The following is a 22,694-nucleotide window of genomic DNA, read 5'->3' as shown; positions in this document are numbered from 1 at the left end:
TCATGTTAGTAAGGTTTCTGGCAGCAAAAGAACGTTTTTGACTCAGCCGCCCTGTTGGATACAGTTAAAGGGAGTAACTTTCTCATTTCACAGCTAAACAGTACACTAAAATATGTTTCTAAAAAACATTTGCGGTGAGAAATAGGCATGCAGTAACAGAATCTTGATTTATATGTGATCAGCGCTGCCTAGTCGGAAAGTTTGACCACAGCGATTGACAAGATCACAGCTGAATAAGAGACTGCTCAACTCAGATTGGTTATTGCTGACGGCTCCACGGTCTGATTGTAGCGAATGCCCTTCGAGGCAGCAGGTGGGAAGGAGAGACATGACAACGTTATGTTCATAAAAAGCTACCACTTAAGCTGCAGGGCAAAACAGAAAACAAACACAGTGTCAAACTGAATGACTGAAGTGAAACAAAATGTAAACTATAGTCTGATTGTCAGGCTGTGGGTTACACATTAGGCAGATAATGAAATTCAACAGAAAACATGTCAAAACACAATATGAACATCACACAACACAGAGGAAATCAATATGACACAACAGGAAACACAACATGATACAAGATGACAAGCCAACATAACTGCTAACCAAAACTGCACAGCTGAGTGCTAACATACCTACCACTGGAAACACTAGCTCTGTTTTTCTTCTTCCTGTTTCTTTCCTTCCTCTGCCCCCCGACTCTTTTAAAGTCCACCATCACTTCCAGCAGGCTGCTGGACAGGCGTCAATCAAAGTGCAGTTAACTAAAACACTGTGTGATCATTAGGAGGACTGCAGTTCACTGGCTGGCTGCTCCCCTTGTCATTCACTGTGGCTAGCTGCCTTTCACTCTCTCTTTCATCACTCCTCTTTCTCTGCTGGCTTCTTCTCATTTCATCTGATGTAAGGTTTCTCACTCTTCTGCCCTCAGCTTAACACAGACACAATGGATACAGCTTATCTCTCCTCACTGTCAGTCCATCTCTCTCTCTCCACACTCCTCTCTCTGTACTTTTTCTACTGCTTTTCTATTACCGTCTGCTTTTTTTAAGCTAATTGTTTGGCTGGTCCCTGATTTAGAGCAGATAGATTCTTCTCCCTTGTCTTTTTCTCCTCTCTCTTCAGTGGTATCCACATCATACTACTGTTACCTGCACCCTCTCCCGCAGTTCTGTGTTTTCGCTCATCTCCACACTTTGATTTATTTTTTTTATCTCACATCACATTTTGACCCTCATGCCTCTCACACATAGTCACTGATACAACACAATTTATGTCACACCTTCCCGCTTTCTCCCCTTCTCTCTCTCTTGGCCCCTCTTCTTCTCACCACCACCTTCACCTCCCCCTCACCTCTTATCTCTACCACCACCTACCTCTTCCTCCAGCTTCTCCATTCTCTACCTAACGCCTTCCCTCCTGCTCATCTCCTCTCATGCTGACACCAGTCCCCCACCTCCAACCCCCCAAAGTGGGAACCTATCCCCCCCCTTTCCCCCCTGTGTCACAGACAGAATGGCCATGCCAGTGTTGATTAGAGCCCGCATGGCCAGATGCTCAGCTAGGCTTAGCAGAGGCCTGTGGGAAAGAGAGCTGCTTATTCTAGCCTCAGGAGATGGATTGAAAACGACGGGAGCTAAAACAAGCAAGCATTCTCTCATTACACTCACACATTGAACACGCCTGCACATGCGCACTAGTGTGCAAGTAGACGCGTATAATACACGGCAGTCTACTCAAGAAGATGCATGCCCAAGAACATTGTAAAAAGGCACAATATAACAGTTCTCCTCATGCATTTTGCATCTCATGTTGTGTGCTGAATTCTACAGAGATTCCTCGGCTGGTGGAGTACTAATGCATTGTTGCAGAGGATTCATTTTGTTTGAAGAACAATACAGTAAACATGCATAAATATGCATGTTCAATGTAATGCGATGAACTTCAATATGGTGTTTAATCCTTTTAGGAACTGAGAAAAACATGATTTTTCCTATCAATGTGATTTTTCATCATTGTTATTCTTTCTCTACCTAACTAAATATTTTTCTACATAAAAGACGCTGTTCTGCATACAAATAATCATAAAAGCAGTACCATTTGCAATTCAAGACTTCTGCAAAACAACTGGGTATGCACCGATACAACTTTTTTTGCGCTGATTTTAATGCCTCACCTCAGAGATTTTGTTCTGAATTAATACCACTGCTCTCATTTTTTTGATATCTTTACAGGAATCTCATTGGGATGATGTGAGTCATTTGAGGCCGTAGATTACAGTAGCAGACAGTTGGTGGCATGTCATAACTGAATAAATGTAACTGACAGCTAAAACTTTTATAATAACATTGACCAAAAAAAGTGTATCAGTTGCATCCAGCCCAGTCTACTAAATCAGGTCATTATAAACACCACTACTGATCCTCTGGATGAGAGCAGCGCATTAAAGTTCACAACTAATTTACAAAAACAACATGTACATCTATATCCTGTTTTCTTTTTACTTTTTCATTTTCTTAAATTATTGACTCCCACAATCAACCATGTTGTTCCTTTTCTGCCCCTCTCTAGGCTTTTTTTCATATTTAGTGCGATTGATTTGTCCAAGTACTGCCGGCACCTTCTGCTCCCCCGCTGCTCAGCTTTCATATCAGTAAATGTTTTTTTTCGACCCGAGTGCACTTGCATCATCATCTACATGACATTTGTTTATGTTGCTGCAAGTGTAGAAGAGCGTGCTAATCACAAGACCCCAAGCCCATGCTACGGAGTTGACATTAACATTATGCCTATTATTGTTTATATTTTTAAGACAATACCAAGAACGACCCTCTCACCTGCCTTCGTACTGTATCACCCATGAACGCCGTGCAGTTCAGAGGATGAGACTGGCAGGTGCTTTGCGTATATGCAGATTTCCGGAGGAGACCGATGATGTTGAGAAATGGCTTTGCAGCTCTGCACCTTGACTGGTGCTCACATTTAATAGCGCTCCATATTTGTGTTTTGGTAAGTTTGGTTTTCACATATAATACGAAACGTATCCAAATACTTCAGATAACCTTTTTGAGTGAACCTGTGCCTGGATACGAAAAACACTGTTCATCCTAATAAAACCAATTAAACTTTGTGGTCAAGTGTACTTGAATCCAGGCCAGGTGTCCTTGTTGTGAAAGCCTTCTTTCTGTTTCTTTCTCTTCTTCATTTCTATCCACCATTCTCACATGACTACACTACAGGGTTTCTGCCAGTGTCTATTTATCCTTTTTATATAGCGCTCTGATTTACAATTACTTGCCAAGGACGTGACTCACAGCGTCATAGTGCACTTAGGTCTCTTTCACAGAAATCCATCAATAGTTGAAATATTGAAGAGGATGATTTATTTTTTTGAGGGATATACTCTTTCAATTAAATTTCATATAAATCAAGAACAGTTCATATGGAGCAGAATAAAGTAGCTACTCTGAGGATTTTACTCTACCCACACTCTTCTATTTTATAGGACAATATATAGCTGCTTTCAAAGCCGTAAATTACATATAAGTCACTCTATAAACCTGAGTGCAACTTGCTGTAAAAACTGTCATCAGGATAACAGAAATCCCATTCCAGAAGGTCTCCTCAAGGCCGTTAAGTTGAAAGGTCAAACTCTTAAACTAGTTACTGATCTAGTCATCGATGTTGTGAATGATTTTAAACTATTGAATTACATTGTGTAAACCGAAACGCTGACACTGGATATGAGTGTATTCAGCAAGCCTGAAAGCCTGTTTAAAATTGAGGAGCGTATTTATGGGCTCTTATGTTACCCAGTCTTCATCTATTAAATCTAAAATTGCTGCAAGTCTGCTTAAATATTTATATAAACAGGGCCTCCTCAAATCTGCAACATGAATTTCTTTGAAAGTAACCACTAAGCATAGGAGCCAGTCTTCTGAGTGTAAAGTGCTTTGTTTGCAGGTGGATGACACAATATGTGCTGTTAAACACTAAAAAAACACATTGACAGGCTTGTTATTCAGCAGCTTAAGTCTGCACAGGGTGAATTTGTGTATTGTGTGAGATTAAAACATAGACTCCCAGTGGCACTTAACAAATTACTGGATTTGAATAAATGTTCCATGAATAGCTTTAGTGCTTGTTAATGTTTGGAATTTAACTGAGCCATGTTTAAAATTTGGTTGTGACATGGTTCTAATTGGACGACATGGGGAGCATGATGAAATTGTGGGCAATTGCCTCATGAGGAAAAAGTCTTATGTATTTCTTGTATTTATGAGTTCATGAGTCTCTCTGCCACTTGTAATATGAAGTATTCTTAGTATTTGTTTTATTTTATTATTTGACTTGTGTTATACCTCTTGGTAAGAAAGGTTGGTTTGGGTTTTAGTGAGTTATCTTGTGTGTAGACCTATTTTTTTCTGTCATCAAGTCTGTCAGACTGAAGGAGAGCTGCTGAACAGAAGAGGAAAAGGTTGTTAGGGATTGAGGCTTTTCTCTGGTGTAACACATCAGAGGAGAACCCTTCTTCACTTGGCTATCTTGTGAATTGGACATTTTGCAATTTTGCACAATAGAGAGAGGTTAGAGAGGTGGAAAAGATTAGTCTGAGGCAGTCTGTACTTGTGTTGTGCATTTGCAACTTTTAAAACTTGCCTCCAGTCTACCAGACCAGAGAAGAGCTGCTGAATAGGTGAATAGGTGAGGTGAGAAATTTGGCTATGGTTAGACCTTAATATTTGACTATTCCACTATTCGTTTGTTGGGAAGATATTTAAAATTCAATTTTGGGATTCAAATTTTTAGACATGATGAAAATGTAAGTTTTCTGAGTACTGGACGTCAGCTGCCAGTGATGTCAATGTCTATCCTGTGTAACCAAAAAACGAAACTCCAGAGCCCAAGGGATTGGTTTTCAGGACAGCCCTGATGTCGGTGTGGACTGAGCTTTTAGTATGGTCTGCAATTTGTTCTAGTAGACCAGCAGAGAGACTCCAATCTGCTGTTGCATGTTTCCTGTTATGTGAGTAAATACCTCAACTACTGACTAAAAAGGTAAAAATGAGCGCAGTTTGACCTGTTAAAATACAGACACACACATTCACATTCAAGTTGGTCCTGTAAATCAGCACTGTTACTCTGTTGCCATATTTCGGTTTATACTTTTAAATCTCTCTTAAGCTGCAAAATGCTGAAACAAGTGGCAAACTCATTTTGTGTTTTTATGTGTGTGTCAGAGAGAAAGATTATTAAGTTGCGTGTGTCTGTGTGTGTGTGTGTGTGTGTTTGTTTGTTGCCTATACTCATGCATGCCAGCTACCCTCAAGGAAGATAAACCTAGTGTTTTTATGTGTGTTCGGGTCAGTAAATGCTATTTCCCTTGCATAAGTAGTTGCTCTCCTTGACAAGATTGCATTTAAAGGCAGTGACCTCATCTGTAATGCAAGCGGTAACTAAATGGTGCTGGCACTGGCCTTTGCAGGTCTGCAGCAAGCATTAAGTCACAGTGTAGTGCTGTTTACCCATGCATTGACTTAACCTTGATGGCTACCTTGTGATGGTCATCGTAAAGCATATTGTCCGTCTCTGGTTACATACAGTGTGCATGGTATTCTTCTGGCTGCTGTTGTCTGGGTCACAAACTGGGACTTGATGGAAAAGAAAGATGGAGAGAGAAGGGATAAACAGAGATAGATAGAGGCACTCAGAGGGACATTAAGAGAAGAGGAGTATTATAGAGATGGAAGGTGAAGTGGCTGTGTTGAATTTATTTTAAGAGTGCAATTCAGTTGGAGCCAACAGCAAAGCCAAAACAAAATTAAAACTACTAAGCTTTTTTTTTTTTTTGCATACTAGAAATGCTTTGGCGTCTTGGTTGTCAACTGGTCAGTCAGTAAGGCAATTTATAGGGCGTCAGGTTTGCTTAATGGATAGGGTGGCATATAGCAGCACTGCCTTGGCTTCTTCACTTGCCATTTTCATATTTTAAACCAGCTCACACATCCTAAATGCTACCATCTGGATTTCATCTGTGCATAGAAGCATTCAGATCACTTCCAGTCAGAGCGTTTTTTAATGGAGCTTAAGTGGTTTATTTCTAGATGAGCAGATTTTTAGAAGGTTTGAATGAATACAGTTAATTATTCTGAAAATATAGCAGGAGTAATACAATAACCAATTTAAAAAAAAAAAAACAGAAGAAAAAAACCATACACCTAGTACTTCTGAACTCCTTTTTCAAAATAAAACATCTGTGAACACCTGAAATGTAGCTACTTCAAGGCACAATTTTAACTTTAGACTGTCTGTAAATTGATACAGTATAAAGCTTGATTTTGTGTCTGTATGTATGTGCTCAGAGACCTGGTCATATAATCTTCAGCCAACTTCACCAAGCCCGTCCTTAGCTCTTCCTGTCAGCTCTATCTGGACCATTAGAATTAATTTACCATAAATGTCAGTATATGGACCCACAACAATTTTAGCGTCGGCTGATGTGGTGTGATTGACGGCTGGCTTGTCCATAGTTATTTTTAGACTGTGCCCTGCAGGCGACTCATTGGCTCCTGACAGGTGACAGGTGAAGTCTTCTTTTCACTCAGAAGTCTGGTTCAGTCCAGTTCAGTTTGTGACACAGTAGAACACTTATTTTTGTGTTTCCATTGTAAATCAATAAATCAATCAATTCAGTGCTGTTTTTTAGTTATGCCTCTGTTGAGATATGTAACACACTGATCTGATGCTAAAAGGTGGAGCTAGAAACACTGCAGTCCGTTGATTGGTCAAGAGAGAATCAGTGCTCTTCCTCGGATCACAGTGGACTCTAACCACTGTTTTGATTCCTTTTCATTTTCACTAATTAGCATTTAGCAGTCATAGACTGAGAAAAAAATAAATTAATTCGCGGTGTCTTTCACAGACTACCAGCTATCAGCAACTTTTAAGGTGGAATGTTTTCTTGCATGTTACTCAATGCCTAAGTTGACATTGTGAATCAATCAGCACACCTTAAATGTCAGTGTGTTAACTCTGACCATTCCATTTGTTTTTATTGGCTCTCTTGCATGACATACACTTTACCGATGATTGGCTCATCAAGCGCACAAAAGCCAGTATTCGATTTCCTCACTTGGAGAAAAATACTGTCAGTACATTGTTCCTGTGCTCCCCAGCAGCATAAAATACCACTCCATCCACTTCCGTCTCTTCTTTTCTGTTCTAAAAAGGTCACCCACCCCATTTCATGAACGATCAGCAAGGAGCAGACATTGTCAGTAAAGAGGAAACACAGTGTGCACAGGATGTAGCAGCGAGTGGCTATTCCCATCTGGTAACAACCCTGCCTACATTAAGAGTACTGCCTTTGGTGGAAATGCAAAACGGGTCTATGGTTTAGGTTCTTGTCAGGTTCCATACAGTTCTAAGAATACTATACTGAAAGGATTTGGGGGAAACTCAACTAAAGGCAATCAGTTGCAGAGTAGGAGCGGGTCTTCACAGAAGGCATACTGGGTATGCATACTTGACAAAGATGTTAAGTCTGTTCTTCATGGATAGATGTCACTTGTAAGCGGTTTAACGTCATTCAGAAGCAGAGAGAGAAATGGTTTTTTTTAGGAATTAATTACTGAGGTCCGGCCCTCAGTGAACTCACAGCTGAATGTGGCCATGCCTGCAGTAGACTCTGTGGATGGGAGAGGACAGACAAATGACCTCTGCTGTGAAGCTCATCTCATCAATTAAGTGGTTTATTTGTTTGTGTCAAGGAACATAATTTCACAAAATTTAATATGCGTCGGAGTTCATACTCATTCTACAAATTGCAGCAGTTCACAGTAATTAACCCGGTGGTGTCTGCATAATCCCATTGCAAAGGTGAGAACAAGGCGGACAGCCTCATTTCTTTGTGTGTAAAAGCGTGCACCAACAAAGAGACATCATTACACTGCAAATCGTACCTCAACATGTTCTTCTATTGCTATTAAGATGTGTAGCTCATACAGTATGTGCATATTTAACTTGTCTATTATAACAGTATCGAATTTTTCTATCTCAAAATACAAAGTAAAATCTGCTTTTGAGGTGAAGCTTATAAGTTTGAACTTAACTGGCATTGAAAGAACATACAACACTGCATATAAATATCACAAACCAGTATTTTGGTGCGTGCAGCTTGCTTTCACATGGCTGCAGAGACCACAGGCCATGTGTCAAACAATATGTTATTCTACTCGGCTGTGTCTGATTGCACTCTTGTCGACATAACAGATATGTGGCCGAATTATTCTGATTGAATAGTAGATTCAGTACTGTACGTGGTCGCAGGGGACTGATCTGATCTGCTTTGGCCATTAAAATGTTGTTGGAAATGCTTGTCTCTCTCCCGGAAGACAAATCACGGCCAGTAGCAGGAATGCCTACACTGATTTCTCAAAACACATTTTATCTGGTTTGTTATCTTGTTGCTGTAAAATAACAAAAAAGAAAAAGAAAAACAACAAACATACAGCCCTGGCATGCCTTTATGCATTAATGGTCTGAATTCGCTTAGACTGTAAAAACATAATAATACACGTTTGTTTTGGAAGACAAAGAAAACATATGTTAAAGGACAAATAGAGTGAAAAATCAACAAAACACAAGGGTCTACTTTACGTATGAATGCTTGTATGTTTCGTCTATAATGCATATGCGTTGTACTACAAGTGCAATGGAGCGTGTTTGTATGCAAATGTTGGTTACTGAGCTGTTTTCAGAAAGCTACGGTTTGTATACAGGTCAGGTGCATGTATGTAGGTTTGTGTGTGTGTGTGTGTGTGTTTTCATGTGTGTGTGTGTCTACCTGGGAACAGTCACATAAATAAGCAGAGAAAAATGACCTTGCCATCCCCCCTGCTTGCCCATAGGTGTGTTTTCGTGTGTGTCTGTGTGTGGTTTATCATATGTGCATGCACACACACACACCTGGCTCTGGTGCCTTGAAGCATCTGGACTGTCTGGACTCAGGTGCACTCCTCTAAGCACTCTGAGTCTGTCATGACACTGAATACATTATGCTTCCATTCACACTGGATCTAGGGCAACTTCTTTTCTGATGATTTTGCTTACATTCAAATTTTGTTGGTGTGTGTGTGTTTTACATTAAGAGGGATTATAGTTTTTGGAAAGTACATCTTTTTCCTTTCTGTGTTTTTCATGCTTGTGTGTTGTTAAACCTCATTTAGTTCAGATTACAGTCTTATGTGCCCAGATTCCCCCACTGCTCCTGCTAATTAAACCTGGTCCGTATTATGCACAAGTCTGTTAATCCCTTTGATGAAAACAGGTAGGAAACTGCCCTCGTACTGCAAAAACACACCAGCAGGAAAACTGCAAATGCAATGGCAAAAAAATCATGTACACAAATGTGTGTTGTTTCTCTCTCTCTCTCTCTCTGTGTGTGTGTGTGTGTGTGTGTGTATGCCATTTAGGGCAAAATAAAGATGGGGAGTAGGAAGGTGAATGTCATGTAGCTCCACCTAATAGGCTCTCTTGCCATTCAGACTCCCACTTCGGTCTTGATCTCTGACAGAAATGTGGCTGAGGAAGATGAAGCACTCCCTCGCTCTGCCTCTGCCTCTGTCGCTCTCTCTCTTTCTCTCTCACTCTCACAGACACACACACACACACACAGACACACATGCAAAGCCTGACAATCCACCTTTAATTTAAATCTAATTCAGGTGAGGTGCTTGTGAGAAATGGAGGACAGCAGGTAAATCTCAAAGTGCACTGTTTCTGGAAAAGGCTGCTGTCTTTTGAATATTTCTGAAGGAGTCAGACATTAATGTCGCAATATAGTAGGTATAGATAATTAACTAGCTGTGTCATAATGTGACATTTTTATATCTTTTTTATTTTATTTTTTGAGGCTCTTAGGAATGCTCCCAGCTGTTTAGATCTGGGAGGAGACTGGAAGTAAAGACTATTTCAGTGGTGTTTCATTGCTTTCTCGGTGCGCACCCTTAGCACCATGAGCACACACACACACACACACACACACACACACACACACACACACACACACACACACACCCACCCACACCCACACACACACACACACACACACACACACACACACACACACACACACACACACACACATACCAGCAGTGCTAATAGTCCCAGAGTAGACCAGTTGCCAGTGAACTGAGAGGTGGTCTGATCAGTTTTGTTCAGTGATCTTAGTTCTAAGGTAGGATAATGCCTGTAACACGACATTCAAGCATGCTTTTAAAAGGAAGGCCACAACAGTGCAGCCCATCACATAAGACAGGTGAGTCATGAAATCCACACGTGTGTGTCACAGTATAAGATTATTTATTTATTTATTTTAACTAAAGCTGATTTTAAATTTTTTGTTTATTTGGCAAACTATGTCCTCTTCTTCTCTAGAATTTACTAAATCATTTTCCATATGTGGAATCAGTCTTTTTTCTGGTCCTGTTGCTACTTGTTTCAATTTTTGTGCATTCAGAGTTTTGTATATATATGGGGATGCTTCATCGGAAATAATATCTATTTCTTAGATAACTGTCTCTTGTCTTTAGGTTTTTCTTATTTGATCTAGTTCTTTATTTTTAGGTGAATGATTGAAAGTACAACAAATTTGCAATACTGTCGTCTCGTACCACAAATATTTTTTTCACCAGAAATATCACTAATACAAATGAAAAAACAAATATGCATATGGTTTTGTCTTTAGCTTTTTAGCTCTCGACTTAATTAGTTTTTATCCTAAAGGCGCCTGAATGTATTATATTAAGGCAAGATATGATATTCTTTATTCCGGTTTTATAATGACACATTTAAAGGACCTTCAGGATGAAATAGGAAGACTGTATCTTTTGTAATACTTCAAAAAATCTCTCATCTTGGACCATCCTGATTTATCATGAATGTGTTCACAGTCCACTGACATTGATTGTTTAAAAAATGTATAACTGACTGAGTTATGATATCATACTTAATGTGTGTAAAGTGAACCAAAAGAAGAGTCTCAGAAGCAGCTAGGCTTTTTTGTGCTTTTATCACTGAGATGACATTAAAACCAAATCCAGATTTGTCACAGAATGTTACAAATGAAAAAAAGATAAAGACTTAATGCAGCACAAGAGGAAAGATGAGGGTTAAGCTTTTATCTCTTTTTGTAATTGATATACCAGAAAGACAAAGCGAAACTGTCTGGATATCGTGACAGTACTTATATTGATCTTGTTAACTGCCAGTTTTTATTGAATGCCTGTCAAGGAAACTACTGTTAAATAGTAAAACTTGCTTTATGGAAAGGTGCTACAGGACACCTACATACCTATATGCCCATATAAAAGCTGAGTCATTCATGTCTGTTGAAAGGAAAAGAGGGGAAATAAAGGGAGAGGAAAAGGCAGAGAGCAAAAGGGATTAGGCTGTTGATTGGATATGGTTCCCAATTCAGCTCCCTGCCAGTGCCAATAAAAAAGAGGAGACACAATTGTAAAGGAGGGGGAAAAGAGGACAGGGAGGAGAGGGTGGAGGTGGCGGAGTTTGATTGTAATGGAGTCAAGACCCCTAACAGGCTGTCAGATGCTGCTCACTTGCAGCACACTCACTTCTTACACACACACACACACACACAAACATGCGGCTGGTGAAGTGTTGTTTGTGTGAATGTGTGTGCCCCGGTGATAAATCTTAATTACACAATGCAGTGCAGGCCATGTGCCATCTCATCATGCCATGTCAAATCTCATAAGCAGCACTAGAGAGTGTGAGAGGGAGAGCGAGAGAGTGAGTGACAAAATGTGCGTATCTATACGAGAAAGGAGGAAAAGCGCAATTGAAAGGGGAAGCGCAAAAGACGGGGTGCGAAAGGAGTTAAATCTGTGTTTGGGGTACTCGGTGGTGAAACTACAGTTGTCTGTCTTTTAAGGGTTCCCATAGAGAGCATAAAAGGCTTTTTGTGTTGCGTAATTGTTTGTGATTTTGCCATCAGCCTTATCGATACTATTAAAATCTTTAAAAAAAACCTCTGCTACCATTGAGGGGATCTAGTTTGTCCCGGGATGAGCTGGCGGATGAATACACTGTTCTAGCATGTCAGGGAAAGAATGGGGCTGGGGGCGTTGTTGTGGCCCGCTGACTCATCGTGGCCAGGGTGAGCTCTAAAAGCAGCCCCCCAGCCCCCCAGAGTAATGGTTAATCGTGGGAAGTCTGGTGTTAGGGTAAGTGTGTCTGTGTGTAGGCCGTGCCTGTTTGGTTCCAGTTGCGGTGGGTTTTGGCGTGCCGTGGTGTGACAGGGCCAGTCAGGCGGATGGGGCGTGTGTTGTTGTAGCCGTGGCGGTGGGGAAAGCCCTGTACAAGCAGCTCTCAGCTCTGCTGGCTGGGAGAAGAGCCGGGGCAGCTCTCCCAGAATTAAAAAAACGTAGAGAAAAAAGCTGTCCTTTTGTTTTCATGGCTGTTGTATTCCCTCTGCTGTGGGTTTGGGAGTCTGGTCTGTGTGTCCTCCTGGTTGTCTGTGACTGTCCCGCTGTGACATTCGGTCCCATTCTGGACCTCTGGTGTTGTGCTCCGTCGCCACAAACCTCACACAGACATAGTCCACTTCCTGGATGGTAGTGTCAACCCAGGAAGTGAAACCTTTGAACCACAAAGCGCTGAGTAGAAAGTAGTACATAGAGATAGAAACAGAAATAGAAAGTGAACGTCATGCATCATTCAGTTGTTCTCAGCCAGGAGTCCTTTAGGAAGTTACAGGGGGTCCCAAAAAAATTGGGGAATAGTTTATTTTCACATTTTTTCTACTTATCATATGTTTCACTTCCTTCAGGGTTCCATCAAGGGCTCAACTGTAGTATTCAATAATAGAGACAGAGCTCCCTAAATCGAAATCCTGTCAAATGGGGCTCCGTGACCTAATGTATACCACTGAGAACCTCTACATTATTTAATGCATAGCTGTTTTAGGCGAACAGGACTTTATTATCAACATAAGGTAACACACACACACACATTAAAAAATACAGAGGGAAAAACATGCAGGAAGGCAGGTGACACCTTACAATTTATTTTTTGTGTGACAGCTGATGGAATAAGTTTGACCAAGTCTTTTCCAGTCTTGCTTTGTCAGCAGTAAGGGGATAAAATGACACAGCTCCATCCACCGTCTCGTCCAGATTTAGAATGTTTGCTGTATTTATTCACCTTTTAAGCTTTGATTGCATTACAAGTCATCCAAGCAAACTCTCTTTTTGATGCATCAGTTTCCATCTCACAAATGAACAAGTGAGAATTTGTGTTCTCCAGGATTTTGGTGGTTACCTATCCTCGCAATTCAAATCAAAGTCTACCAATCCGAAGTATGTTGATTTACTCAGTTGTTTAGTGCTCCTTTATTGCTGCCAAGACAAAAAAAATCTGTTTGTGCGTGGAACAGTTGTTAGCCAAAGTACTTTTACTGTCTTTCACCAGTGCAACAGGTAATAACTCCCTTTATGATTAATGAGTTTCTATTGTGTCAAGTGAACATGTGAGTATTTGAGTTCTCCAGTTCAAATCAAAGTCTACCAGTCCTTGTGTGTGCTTCTTTCTGGCTGCCAAAACAAAACAAAACAAAACAAAACAAAACAAAAGAAAAAATGTTGTTGTTGTTGGATACATTATCTTTAGTACCATAACCAGTTGTCGTTTTCAGATATTATTTGGGAATAACTGCAGTTGGTGTATTTCCTCTTGTCAAACCCAGAGGAACTTCTGGTAATGGTGACATTTTAAACTCACTTTGCAGCTCATTTTTTTACTGTTAAGCTGTTTCTCTGCTTTAGTGTACTGCCATTTTCAACTGTAAAGTAAAGGAGAAAATTGAGCAAGCAGCTGCAACTTAAATATATCAAACCATAGAGGGGACACTTATGCCGCCAGGTCTCTTGCCATTAGCAATTTAGTGTCCCTTTAAATAAAACAGGCCGACTCGATATCTGTCTTACTTTAGTCATAAAGCTCTGGATACAGTGTCCTTTCTTATTAGCTTAAAGAGGTGTTTCCTGTAGCACATAACAACATATTTCCTCTTGTCCCACAATGATAGCTGTTGACACGTAACAAGGATTTATGCATGTTTCTGTGGAGACACCTGCACAGATGTGTATTAGTCTTTAATCCTATGCTGCATTTGTATCTCAGGCTAGCACTGCGGCTCTACAGTGTCTTTCTTTCCGTATCTGTAGCAGGATAATTGGTCTCAGTCAGTCTCTGTCACTCAGACCTGCAGCAGCTGCAGAGCATCACAGTGACACAAACACACCATTACACTACCTGCATTATGCTGGGGACAAAATGTCCTAATACGTACACCACAGAATATATTCTTTGCCAATGACTATGTAAATGACTATGTATGACTGTTGCAGTTTTAAACACACGGTTAACACTTTGAAATGATAGCATATGGGCCCCAAAACTACTAGATCAGATTAGGAAAAAGATCATGGTTTAGATTAAAATATGCAAGTTTGTTACATAACACATAACATTTGTTTGTGTCCCCTAGTTTAGTTACGTGAAGTATGTTACTTACAGGACACCAACAGCCGTCTCCTGGGTGAAGGTCCTGTGTTTGTTTGACATACCTATCCACTCCAACCTTCTTTGTACTAGACTTTGTTGCTCTTTATACTACATCACCTCGCTTCCTCCTTTGCTCCCGTCATAATTACTACATCAACTAAAGGTTGCAATAAACATGAATATGGCTTATAAAAAGCTCCTTGCACAGATGACATATACAGCCATATTTTCGGAGAGAATGGTCTCTCTAAGGGAGTCTGTATACACTGTATACAATGCAAGAGCACAAAGCACACACATAGAAAGTGTAGAAATACATACACACACTTGTGCACACAAACACACACACACTCAGCCGGCTGCACATAAGAGTATCTAAGGACTGGAACTCTGACATAATTTACTGCCTCACTGCATTTAACATCCGCTTTCTCTTTTCCAGCTCTTCATCTCATCCGGTTTGGGCTAGAGTCGCTGAATAACATAAAACATTTCTGTCAGAGTGTCTTCAGCGTTTGAATTATGCGTGAGAGTCTGTGCCTCCACTGTGTGTGTGTGTGTGTGTGTGTGTTGTGTTGTGTATGTACCCAATTTCAAGAGTGCTGCGATTTCTGTTCTTAAACCAGGTTTAAATGCAAAATTGCTGATTTTTCTGTAAATTTTTGATTAGTGCTTTTTAAAACAAGACAGTAGGTCCAACATTTTATGCTTGATGTACCATCTACCCAAAACTTGACTGCTCCTTGCAGAGAAATCGACAGTGGAAGATAAGTCCCAATGTTACACAGCTCAGACCGTGTCATTTGACACCACAATCAGAACAATTCGTGTTTCTGCAAGGACATGAAACAACTTTCTTTTACAGGTGAACTCCTCTGTCAAACACAAGTCTGCTCATGATTTGAGCCTGTTTCTGCTGTCACTGCCATTTGTTCAGGTCACAGCTCAATTTTCTAACAAAGGCTGACTGAGTACCTCTGTCTTCATTCCTGCAGGCACAGAAATCGTGGATAGAAAGAGCGTTCAGCAAGAGAGAATGTGTTCATATCATAGTGAGCGCCAAAGACCCCCATAGGTGAGTAAGAATGGGAAAGACATGGGGAAAAATCTCACTGCATTACATTGTTGTTTATACATGTAAATTGTATTATCCTTAATTCCAGTTTGTCATCTCTGTTTTGAATTTTGGAAGACTGAAGAGATAAAGAAAATACATTGAATTTTGAAAGTCCATTAGTTTGAAGAAGTCTGTATATTTACTACAAAACCTTACTAAGTGAGTTAGTTAATGCGATTGCCCACCTTGCATGCAGCAGATTAAGAGCCCTGTTTCACTGCTGACCTTTTAAAACATGCCTCAGAGTAATATCACGCCGGCCTCTATTTGCATCACAGTTAGATGCTCTACACTAATGAGCCAAAATACTGACATTATTCATTTTTAAAAACACAAATGTGAATTCCAGGGCTATGCCAGATGATAAAGAGTAAACTATTCTTCGTCATTTTAAAAGGTTTTTAATTTGAGCAACGCTCAAGATCGAGCCACAAGTGCACACTGCTTTATCAGTATGACAAAGTGTAACTGTGAAAGTAGTTAGGGCCTGGTCTGTATAGAACTTACGTACAACAATATGTATTGTAGTCTTGAAAGGCACTTTTGCAACGTTCCTGTCATTCTGTTCTGCAGAGTCACTTTAGCACTGACGTGGTGGAAATCTTTACCACAGCTGATGTTGTTGCTTTGGGTGACAAACTCAGAAAGGCAACTCTAATTCCTGTAGTAACAGCCCTTATACACACATGCACACACACAGGAAATGGCACTGTTTGTTAGGTAAACAGGATTAGCATAACTGGAGGAAAGCGGGTGGAAGCCAGGAGCCAAGAGGAGGGAAAAGAGATGTTCCTCAAGATCAAATCAACTTTTCTCTTTTTAGTCAAAAACACTTGTGTTGACGCATAAGGCAGAAGGAGGCAAAGTACCTTTGGTAAGAGATGACGGAAACATGAAGTGATAATCAAAGCCTTCCAACTCTCTTTCCTCCCGGGGCTCCCACTCCATCCTGTAAGGTTAAAACTCAGAATATGAAAGCTGCATTCAGCAGATCTGAATAAGCAAGTACTACTACAATTTCAATAACTGTCATTCTGCTAACTCCTGCAGTTGCAGAGAGGGAGAAGAGAGCATAAGGGAGCGGAAAACAAAAGGAGACAGAGCCAATAAAGGATTGCAGGGACCTACAGAGCCTTCTCCTCCTCTCCTCCCAATCAGGAGATGAAAGTCAGATGACAAGCTGTCACTTCATCCTTGCCCACCTCTCACTGCTCAGGCACACGACTGTAGCAGCTCTCACGCTTTTTCTCTCCCTCCATCAGTCAAACACAGTCTCTCTCTCCCTCCTCTCGATGCTACAATTGCCTCTCTTGCAGCCCAACTACTCTCTGTAATTGGTAATAGACCAATCTTAAATTCCCTTTTACTCCTCTCATCCAGGTGCTGTTGTGGTCGTCTGATAGGTCAGCATGTGGGCTTGCCCCCGGGCATCTCATCCAGTCAGAATGATAAGGCAGAACGACTGGCCAAGAATGACAGCCTGTCGGAGAAGTGGTCAATCAGCAAGCACACGCAGCTCAGCCCCACCGATGCCTTCGGTACCATTGAGTTCCAGGGAGGAGGACACTCCAACAAAGCCATGGTGACTCCCAAAACCAATCAACTGTGTTGCATTTTGTCAGTGTTTTAATGAAACCTTGCTCCTCTGGATATTCTCAAGGCAAACATCAACAAAACAACCTGACAGTTTTAAAAGTACTTAAAACACAATCCAAACAATCAGATGCCACCCTATACTGCTGGAAGCGCTCCGTTGTATTAACAAGTGTGGTTGTGAAAATGGTAGAACGTATGTGAATCATTTTCCATGTATCGGTATGCATCAGCTGTTATCAGCGATTGCGCGATAGGGTCACTACAACGTCCCTTCATTACATTGCCTTTGCTTTTTTACACAGAACCAAAGAATAGCATCATGCTGCCCCACTGGGTTATTTTAGATATCATGCCTTTAAACATTAACAATGGCATAACATAGCATAAACAATCATATACCATTCCTGTTATATGGCAGCTGATCTCTCTCCCTGCTGGGAGCTCTGGGAACTCATTGTACCCCTAATTTGGTTGTTGTTCTACTTTGAGTTAGTTGCTAACTACTATCAACTACTATTTAAATCTCCCAGCGGTGCATCGTACACATAATATGTTGTCAAAACATCTCACCTGGGCTGCCCACTCGCTCAGTTGGTAGAGCAGGCACCTCATGTACAGAGGCTGTGTCCTTGCTGTAGCGGCCGCAAGTCCAATTCCAACCTCAGCCCTTTCCTGCATGTCATCCCCTCTATCTCCCCCTTTAATGCTTAAGTTGTTTTCTCAAATAAAGATTAAAAGCCCCCAAAAAATAATCTTAAAAAAAAAAGTCACACCTGTTCTGTCTATTGCCCCGTCCTACTAGTCCCCTTTACAGAGATGTTAATTCAGTGCTGTAGCTATCTCTGCTGCCAGCTTAAAGTAGACGCAACTTTTTTCTTGATTCTATGATTATACCTTTTTAAAGAACAGCGAGGCAGAATAATGGCGTAACATTTCTGCCTCAAACAGGCAGTGAAAAAGGGGCTAAAGACAGAGTACACCAAGTGGTCCTCGCTGAATATATTGTTAAAAGAAGGTTGTATAAAGGCGCTCACGAAAGCTGAAAGTGCATAGTAATTGAATGTGATTTATAGATATTTTCCTCAGCTGCAGTAAAGTGATGCAGTCTGACAGCACACAGATTCGCAGGAGGAAAGTCGGATGCTTTGCTGACTAAAATAAAATTCAGCTCTTGATGGCACAGTTATACCAGTGCTGGGACAATGGTTGAATATCCCAAAGATTGCAGAGTTTTCTTGTCAATTAGTACATTTTGTACATTTCAATCATCTAGAGTTTCTGTGTACCTTTCTAAATCCAGCTTCTCCTCACATTACTCTGTAGGTGGCTAGATAACCAAATCTAAATGCATTACATATATGCAACAAAATTTACCACATCAGGATGGAGCAAAATCAATCAAATGGGTGTAATTATTATGTAATTGCATATAATTATTGATATGAAAGACTTAAGTGTCTAGAGACTGCAGCAGATCAAATTTTGCCTGATTAATCAGTCTATCCCAAAAGTAGTCTGATTGTACCCGTCATTCACAGAATCAACACGGTGACAGAATCACATCACATGTCTTCTAGCTTTCAGGGAATCGAGTTATTAAAGGCTGAATTATGTCTGATTTATTCCCAGTGTTAAATAATTCAGGCCGACACATGTCAGGTTGGGTGTCTGAGGGGGATTTAGATAGATAAACAGATGCTCTATAATGCATGTGCCTCTCCAATCACAGCAAACATCTGTTCAATACTGTTGTAGCTTGAAAAATGAAGGCTATACAGTCGGGCATGCCTGCAGCGCTGATCCATGTGAAATTTTTCCATTTCATAATTATGCCTTCACATATTTGTTATTTAAATTGCAGTGCTTTTATAACATGAAGCATGTTATATATATATATACATATTTGTATTCATATCTCTGGCACATGCAGACTTGAAGTCATCATGTGTCAGAGACACATCGTCACTGACACATGCCCCGCTGTTTTCAGTACGTGCGAGTGTCTTATGACACCAAGCCTGACCTGCTGCTCCACCTGATGACCAAGGAGTGGCAGCTGGATCTGCCCAAGCTGCTCATCTCAGTCCACGGGGGCCTGCAGAACTTTGAATTACAGCCCAAACTCAAACAGGTCTTTGGCAAAGGGCTCATCAAGGCTGCCATGACAACAGGAGCTTGGATCTTCACCGGCGGGGTCAACACAGGTGAAGTACAGCACATACACGGAGCTGATTTTGATAACTCTTGTAAAAAAGTTCTACCTGTACTCAAAAAAGTAAAAAAATGATGCTTCATTTGCTTGAATGTGTAAAAATATTTCAATATGATATTATATCAGCAGTTTGCAGTCTCACCACTGTCTATACAAAACGAGTGGCTGTGCACTTGTGTTAGGAGTGATAAGTGTGTTAAAATGTTCTTCATAAGTTATCAGCTATTAAATAACCATTTATCAAGCCCCTCGGGGCAGTTAAGATGTAAAACCACTGGATCTCAGCAAAAGGGTTCTTTTAAGTATATTATCAGCTCTCAACTGCACTTACAGACAGTCACAGTTAGACCAGACAGGTGAAGGATAACTGTCAGAGAGTGTCCGTGCGTCCAGACTGCTTATTTTTATGGCTGTGGAGTCAGTGAAAGAGGCTGTGACATTTAGACCAAAGGGTGTATTTTATTACACAAACCGTGTTCAAAGCAGAGAAGACTATTTGAACATAGAGTGAAAAGAGTAATTCTTTTAATAGTCGCATGACAGAAGTGACTGAGGGCTTATCATATACTTTTCAAGGAGTGGTATTCCATTGAAAGCAATATGAGAGTTTCTCTGTTAGAGTCTTGAACATTTGAGATCGCGGAGTAGATCGGCTTAAGACTTTGATGACTAAGGAGATCTCTTTTCAGAGATACTGAGTAGCTGGATGGATTTGGCCTGCAGCAGGATTTATGAGGAGCTCAGTGGACCGGATCCCGAGCATATGAGGTGGAGGATTGCAAGTGTAAAGGCAGTGCAGAAAGAGACAGTGTCAAAGTCTGACAGCAACAAGATGATCTGGTAACATTGGAGTTGTGACAAAATACGATAGGTAGAAATGGGAAAATTCAGCTGGCAGACTGACAGCACATGAATTAGGCATCATCATGCATACATATGTAAAAAGTCTCTGTGAGTGAACTTGCGCTCCACTGTCTCTGATCATGTAAAGCTGTGAACGGTGTCAAGAAGTCTTAAAATTGGTAAATGCTTTGCTGCTTTTGTTTCATAGGGATGGTATTTGGTAAGATTTTATAAAACCAATTATTTTTATATATTCCCTTATGGATTCCAAATAATTTTACTGTGCAGAAACACAACAGTTTTAATAAGTTTGAACGCAGTCGATCAGAGTCAATCAACAGTCTTTCTGCCGTCATCTAAATTTAATGAAATGAGAGAATGTTTGTACAGCAATCAGTTTCATTTAGGTTTCCATAGTCAGAAAAAATCTGCTAAGCCTGCCTGCATGACACAAATGTTAATGTGGCAGAGAATATTTACCCTCGGTTACGGACATGCTCTAATGAGTCATCAAACTTGAAATGAGTTAGCATTTTAGCACCTTCATTTCCCTTATCTCAGTCAATGGGTTTTTTGAATGGGTTTTTGGTGAGAAGCCTGAAATAAGGTCTTGGGTTAACACAAGTTTAAGAGACTTTCACATTTTGTACCCAATTTGTGTGTCTGAAAGGCAGTTGTTAACAGGTGGCTAAATTAGACTGCACAGCCTGGTTGTGTTTGGGATGTTAAGTCATATGACCATGGTGTAGTTTGTTTATAGCCTGAAGTTAGCTTTTTACTTCTGGTTATTGCATTTAGGCTTCAAACATTCTAAAGGTGTTGTCCACAAGATAATCTTGCTGAACTTTTACCACAGAGCACATTTCCTGCAACAGTATGGACTACATATTTGTTCAACCTAGTCTCGCTCCGAAGTCGTCACATGGTGACGGTTGGGTAGTGACCTTCCACGTCAACCTATGACGTTTTAGGTATCCTTGCCTTGTCATGCTTTGTGAGTTTAGAGTGGGTAACAGGTTGGGTGACGGACACACAAACAACACACAAACAACCGACTTTTGTGCGGGAGTCTGGAGTTTGCGTCCCGTGTGTGTGTGTGTGTGTGTGTGTGTGTGTGTGTGTGTGTGTGTGTGTGTGTGTGTGTGTGTGTGTGTGTGTGTTGTTTTTTTTTTTACATCTTACATGTGCTTTTTTTGCCTAAACCTAACCATCTGTGACTTTGGTGACTAATCCCAAGCATTGTGACAGTCTGCACTGATGTGTGAACACAGGGACCGTGCAGCTTCATCCCACCACATGTGCATTTGTTGACATCACGGTAGCGGCATCCTGGCACGTACCTAAAACGTCATAGGTTGACAAGGAAGATCACTGACCGTCACCGTGTGACGAATTCAGAGTGAGAATGTGTTGATTTGTTTTGTAGTTTTACCTTTGGTCTTCTTATCAGTGCTGTGTCATTTTGTTTGTTCACTTTGTTCCCACTTTGTGTTTATAATGTTTCTAGTCTACAAAAAGAAAAGTATTTTTAGTAACTTAGATTAAATTTAGCAGACTTTAAATAAGAACAAAGCCTGGAGAACATGTTTGATAGGAAGAACAGATGGGATGAAATGATACAGCATTGAAGAGAGCTCACACTTGAGTATGGAAAGGATTAGAAAGTAAGATCTAGTGACATAATGGGTTCAGAGGCAAGAAAGAGGAAGAAAGGGGCCTGAATAATGGATGGAAGGATTGGATTGGAGGGCGGAGGTAAAGAGAGAATGAATGTTAGCAGGAAAGATGGGATAAGATGGCCTCCAGGTCTGAGTGCTGCTTCCCTGAAGACAACAGGTAGTGGTCTAGAGCTAAGACCTGTCTGTGTCTGAAGCCGTGTGTGCCTTCATATTGGTCTTCACGCTGTTGTCTCCCACGCCTCACAGATCCTGTTAATCTTTCGCAGCAGAGTGTAGCATTATCTAAGTTTACACTGTGTATTGATCGTGACGAAACTGATATTGTTATCTGTCCCTTTCTCAAACACACCCATATGCAAACACACACACCCATATGCACACACAGGAGTGATTCGCCATGTGGGTGATGCGTTGAAAGACCACGCCTCTAAATCAAGGGGGAAGATCTGCACCATTGGCATTGCTCCATGGGGCATCGTGGAGAATCAAGAGGACCTTGTTGGCAAAGATGTAAGTTGCTGAGAACAAACAAACACAACAATCATTTGCATGTTTATATGTGAAAAATCTAACATGCAGTCAACAGTTGCCAAAGCCTGTAAATTGCTGTTGATAGTTTATTAACTGGGATGCTGAGTAAGACAATCCAATCTGTGATAAACACTCCTTC

The 22,694-nt window shown here is 40.7% G+C and overlaps 1 protein-coding gene across 11 annotated transcripts in view; it reads left to right on the top strand.

Annotated features, from left to right (window-relative positions):
- Window positions 1-22,694, top strand: part of trpm3 (transient receptor potential cation channel, subfamily M, member 3) — a 166,733-nt gene that overhangs the window by 71,094 nt on the left and 72,945 nt on the right. For 10 of the 11 annotated variants that reach the window (XM_088076921.1, XM_088076922.1, XM_088076928.1 and 7 more), the window contains exons 2-5: window positions 15,573-15,652; window positions 17,075-17,276; window positions 19,281-19,494; window positions 22,410-22,534. In XM_088076921.1, coding sequence (XP_087933047.1) covers window positions 15,573-15,652; window positions 17,075-17,276; window positions 19,281-19,494; window positions 22,410-22,534 — 621 coding nt within the window. Of the gene's footprint in view, window positions 1-12,186; window positions 12,237-15,572; window positions 15,653-17,074; window positions 17,277-19,280; window positions 19,495-22,409; window positions 22,535-22,694 lie in introns of those variants that run through there. The other variant, XM_088076927.1, reaches the window with a different exon arrangement.

Source organism: Plectropomus leopardus, chromosome 4, assembly GCF_026936395.1.
Source record: "Plectropomus leopardus strain MGB_pleo_1.0 chromosome 4, ASM2693639v1, whole genome shotgun sequence".
Classification (NCBI taxonomy): domain Eukaryota; kingdom Metazoa; phylum Chordata; class Actinopteri; order Perciformes; family Serranidae; genus Plectropomus; species Plectropomus leopardus.
This window is presented reverse-complemented; position numbering and strand designations above follow the sequence as displayed.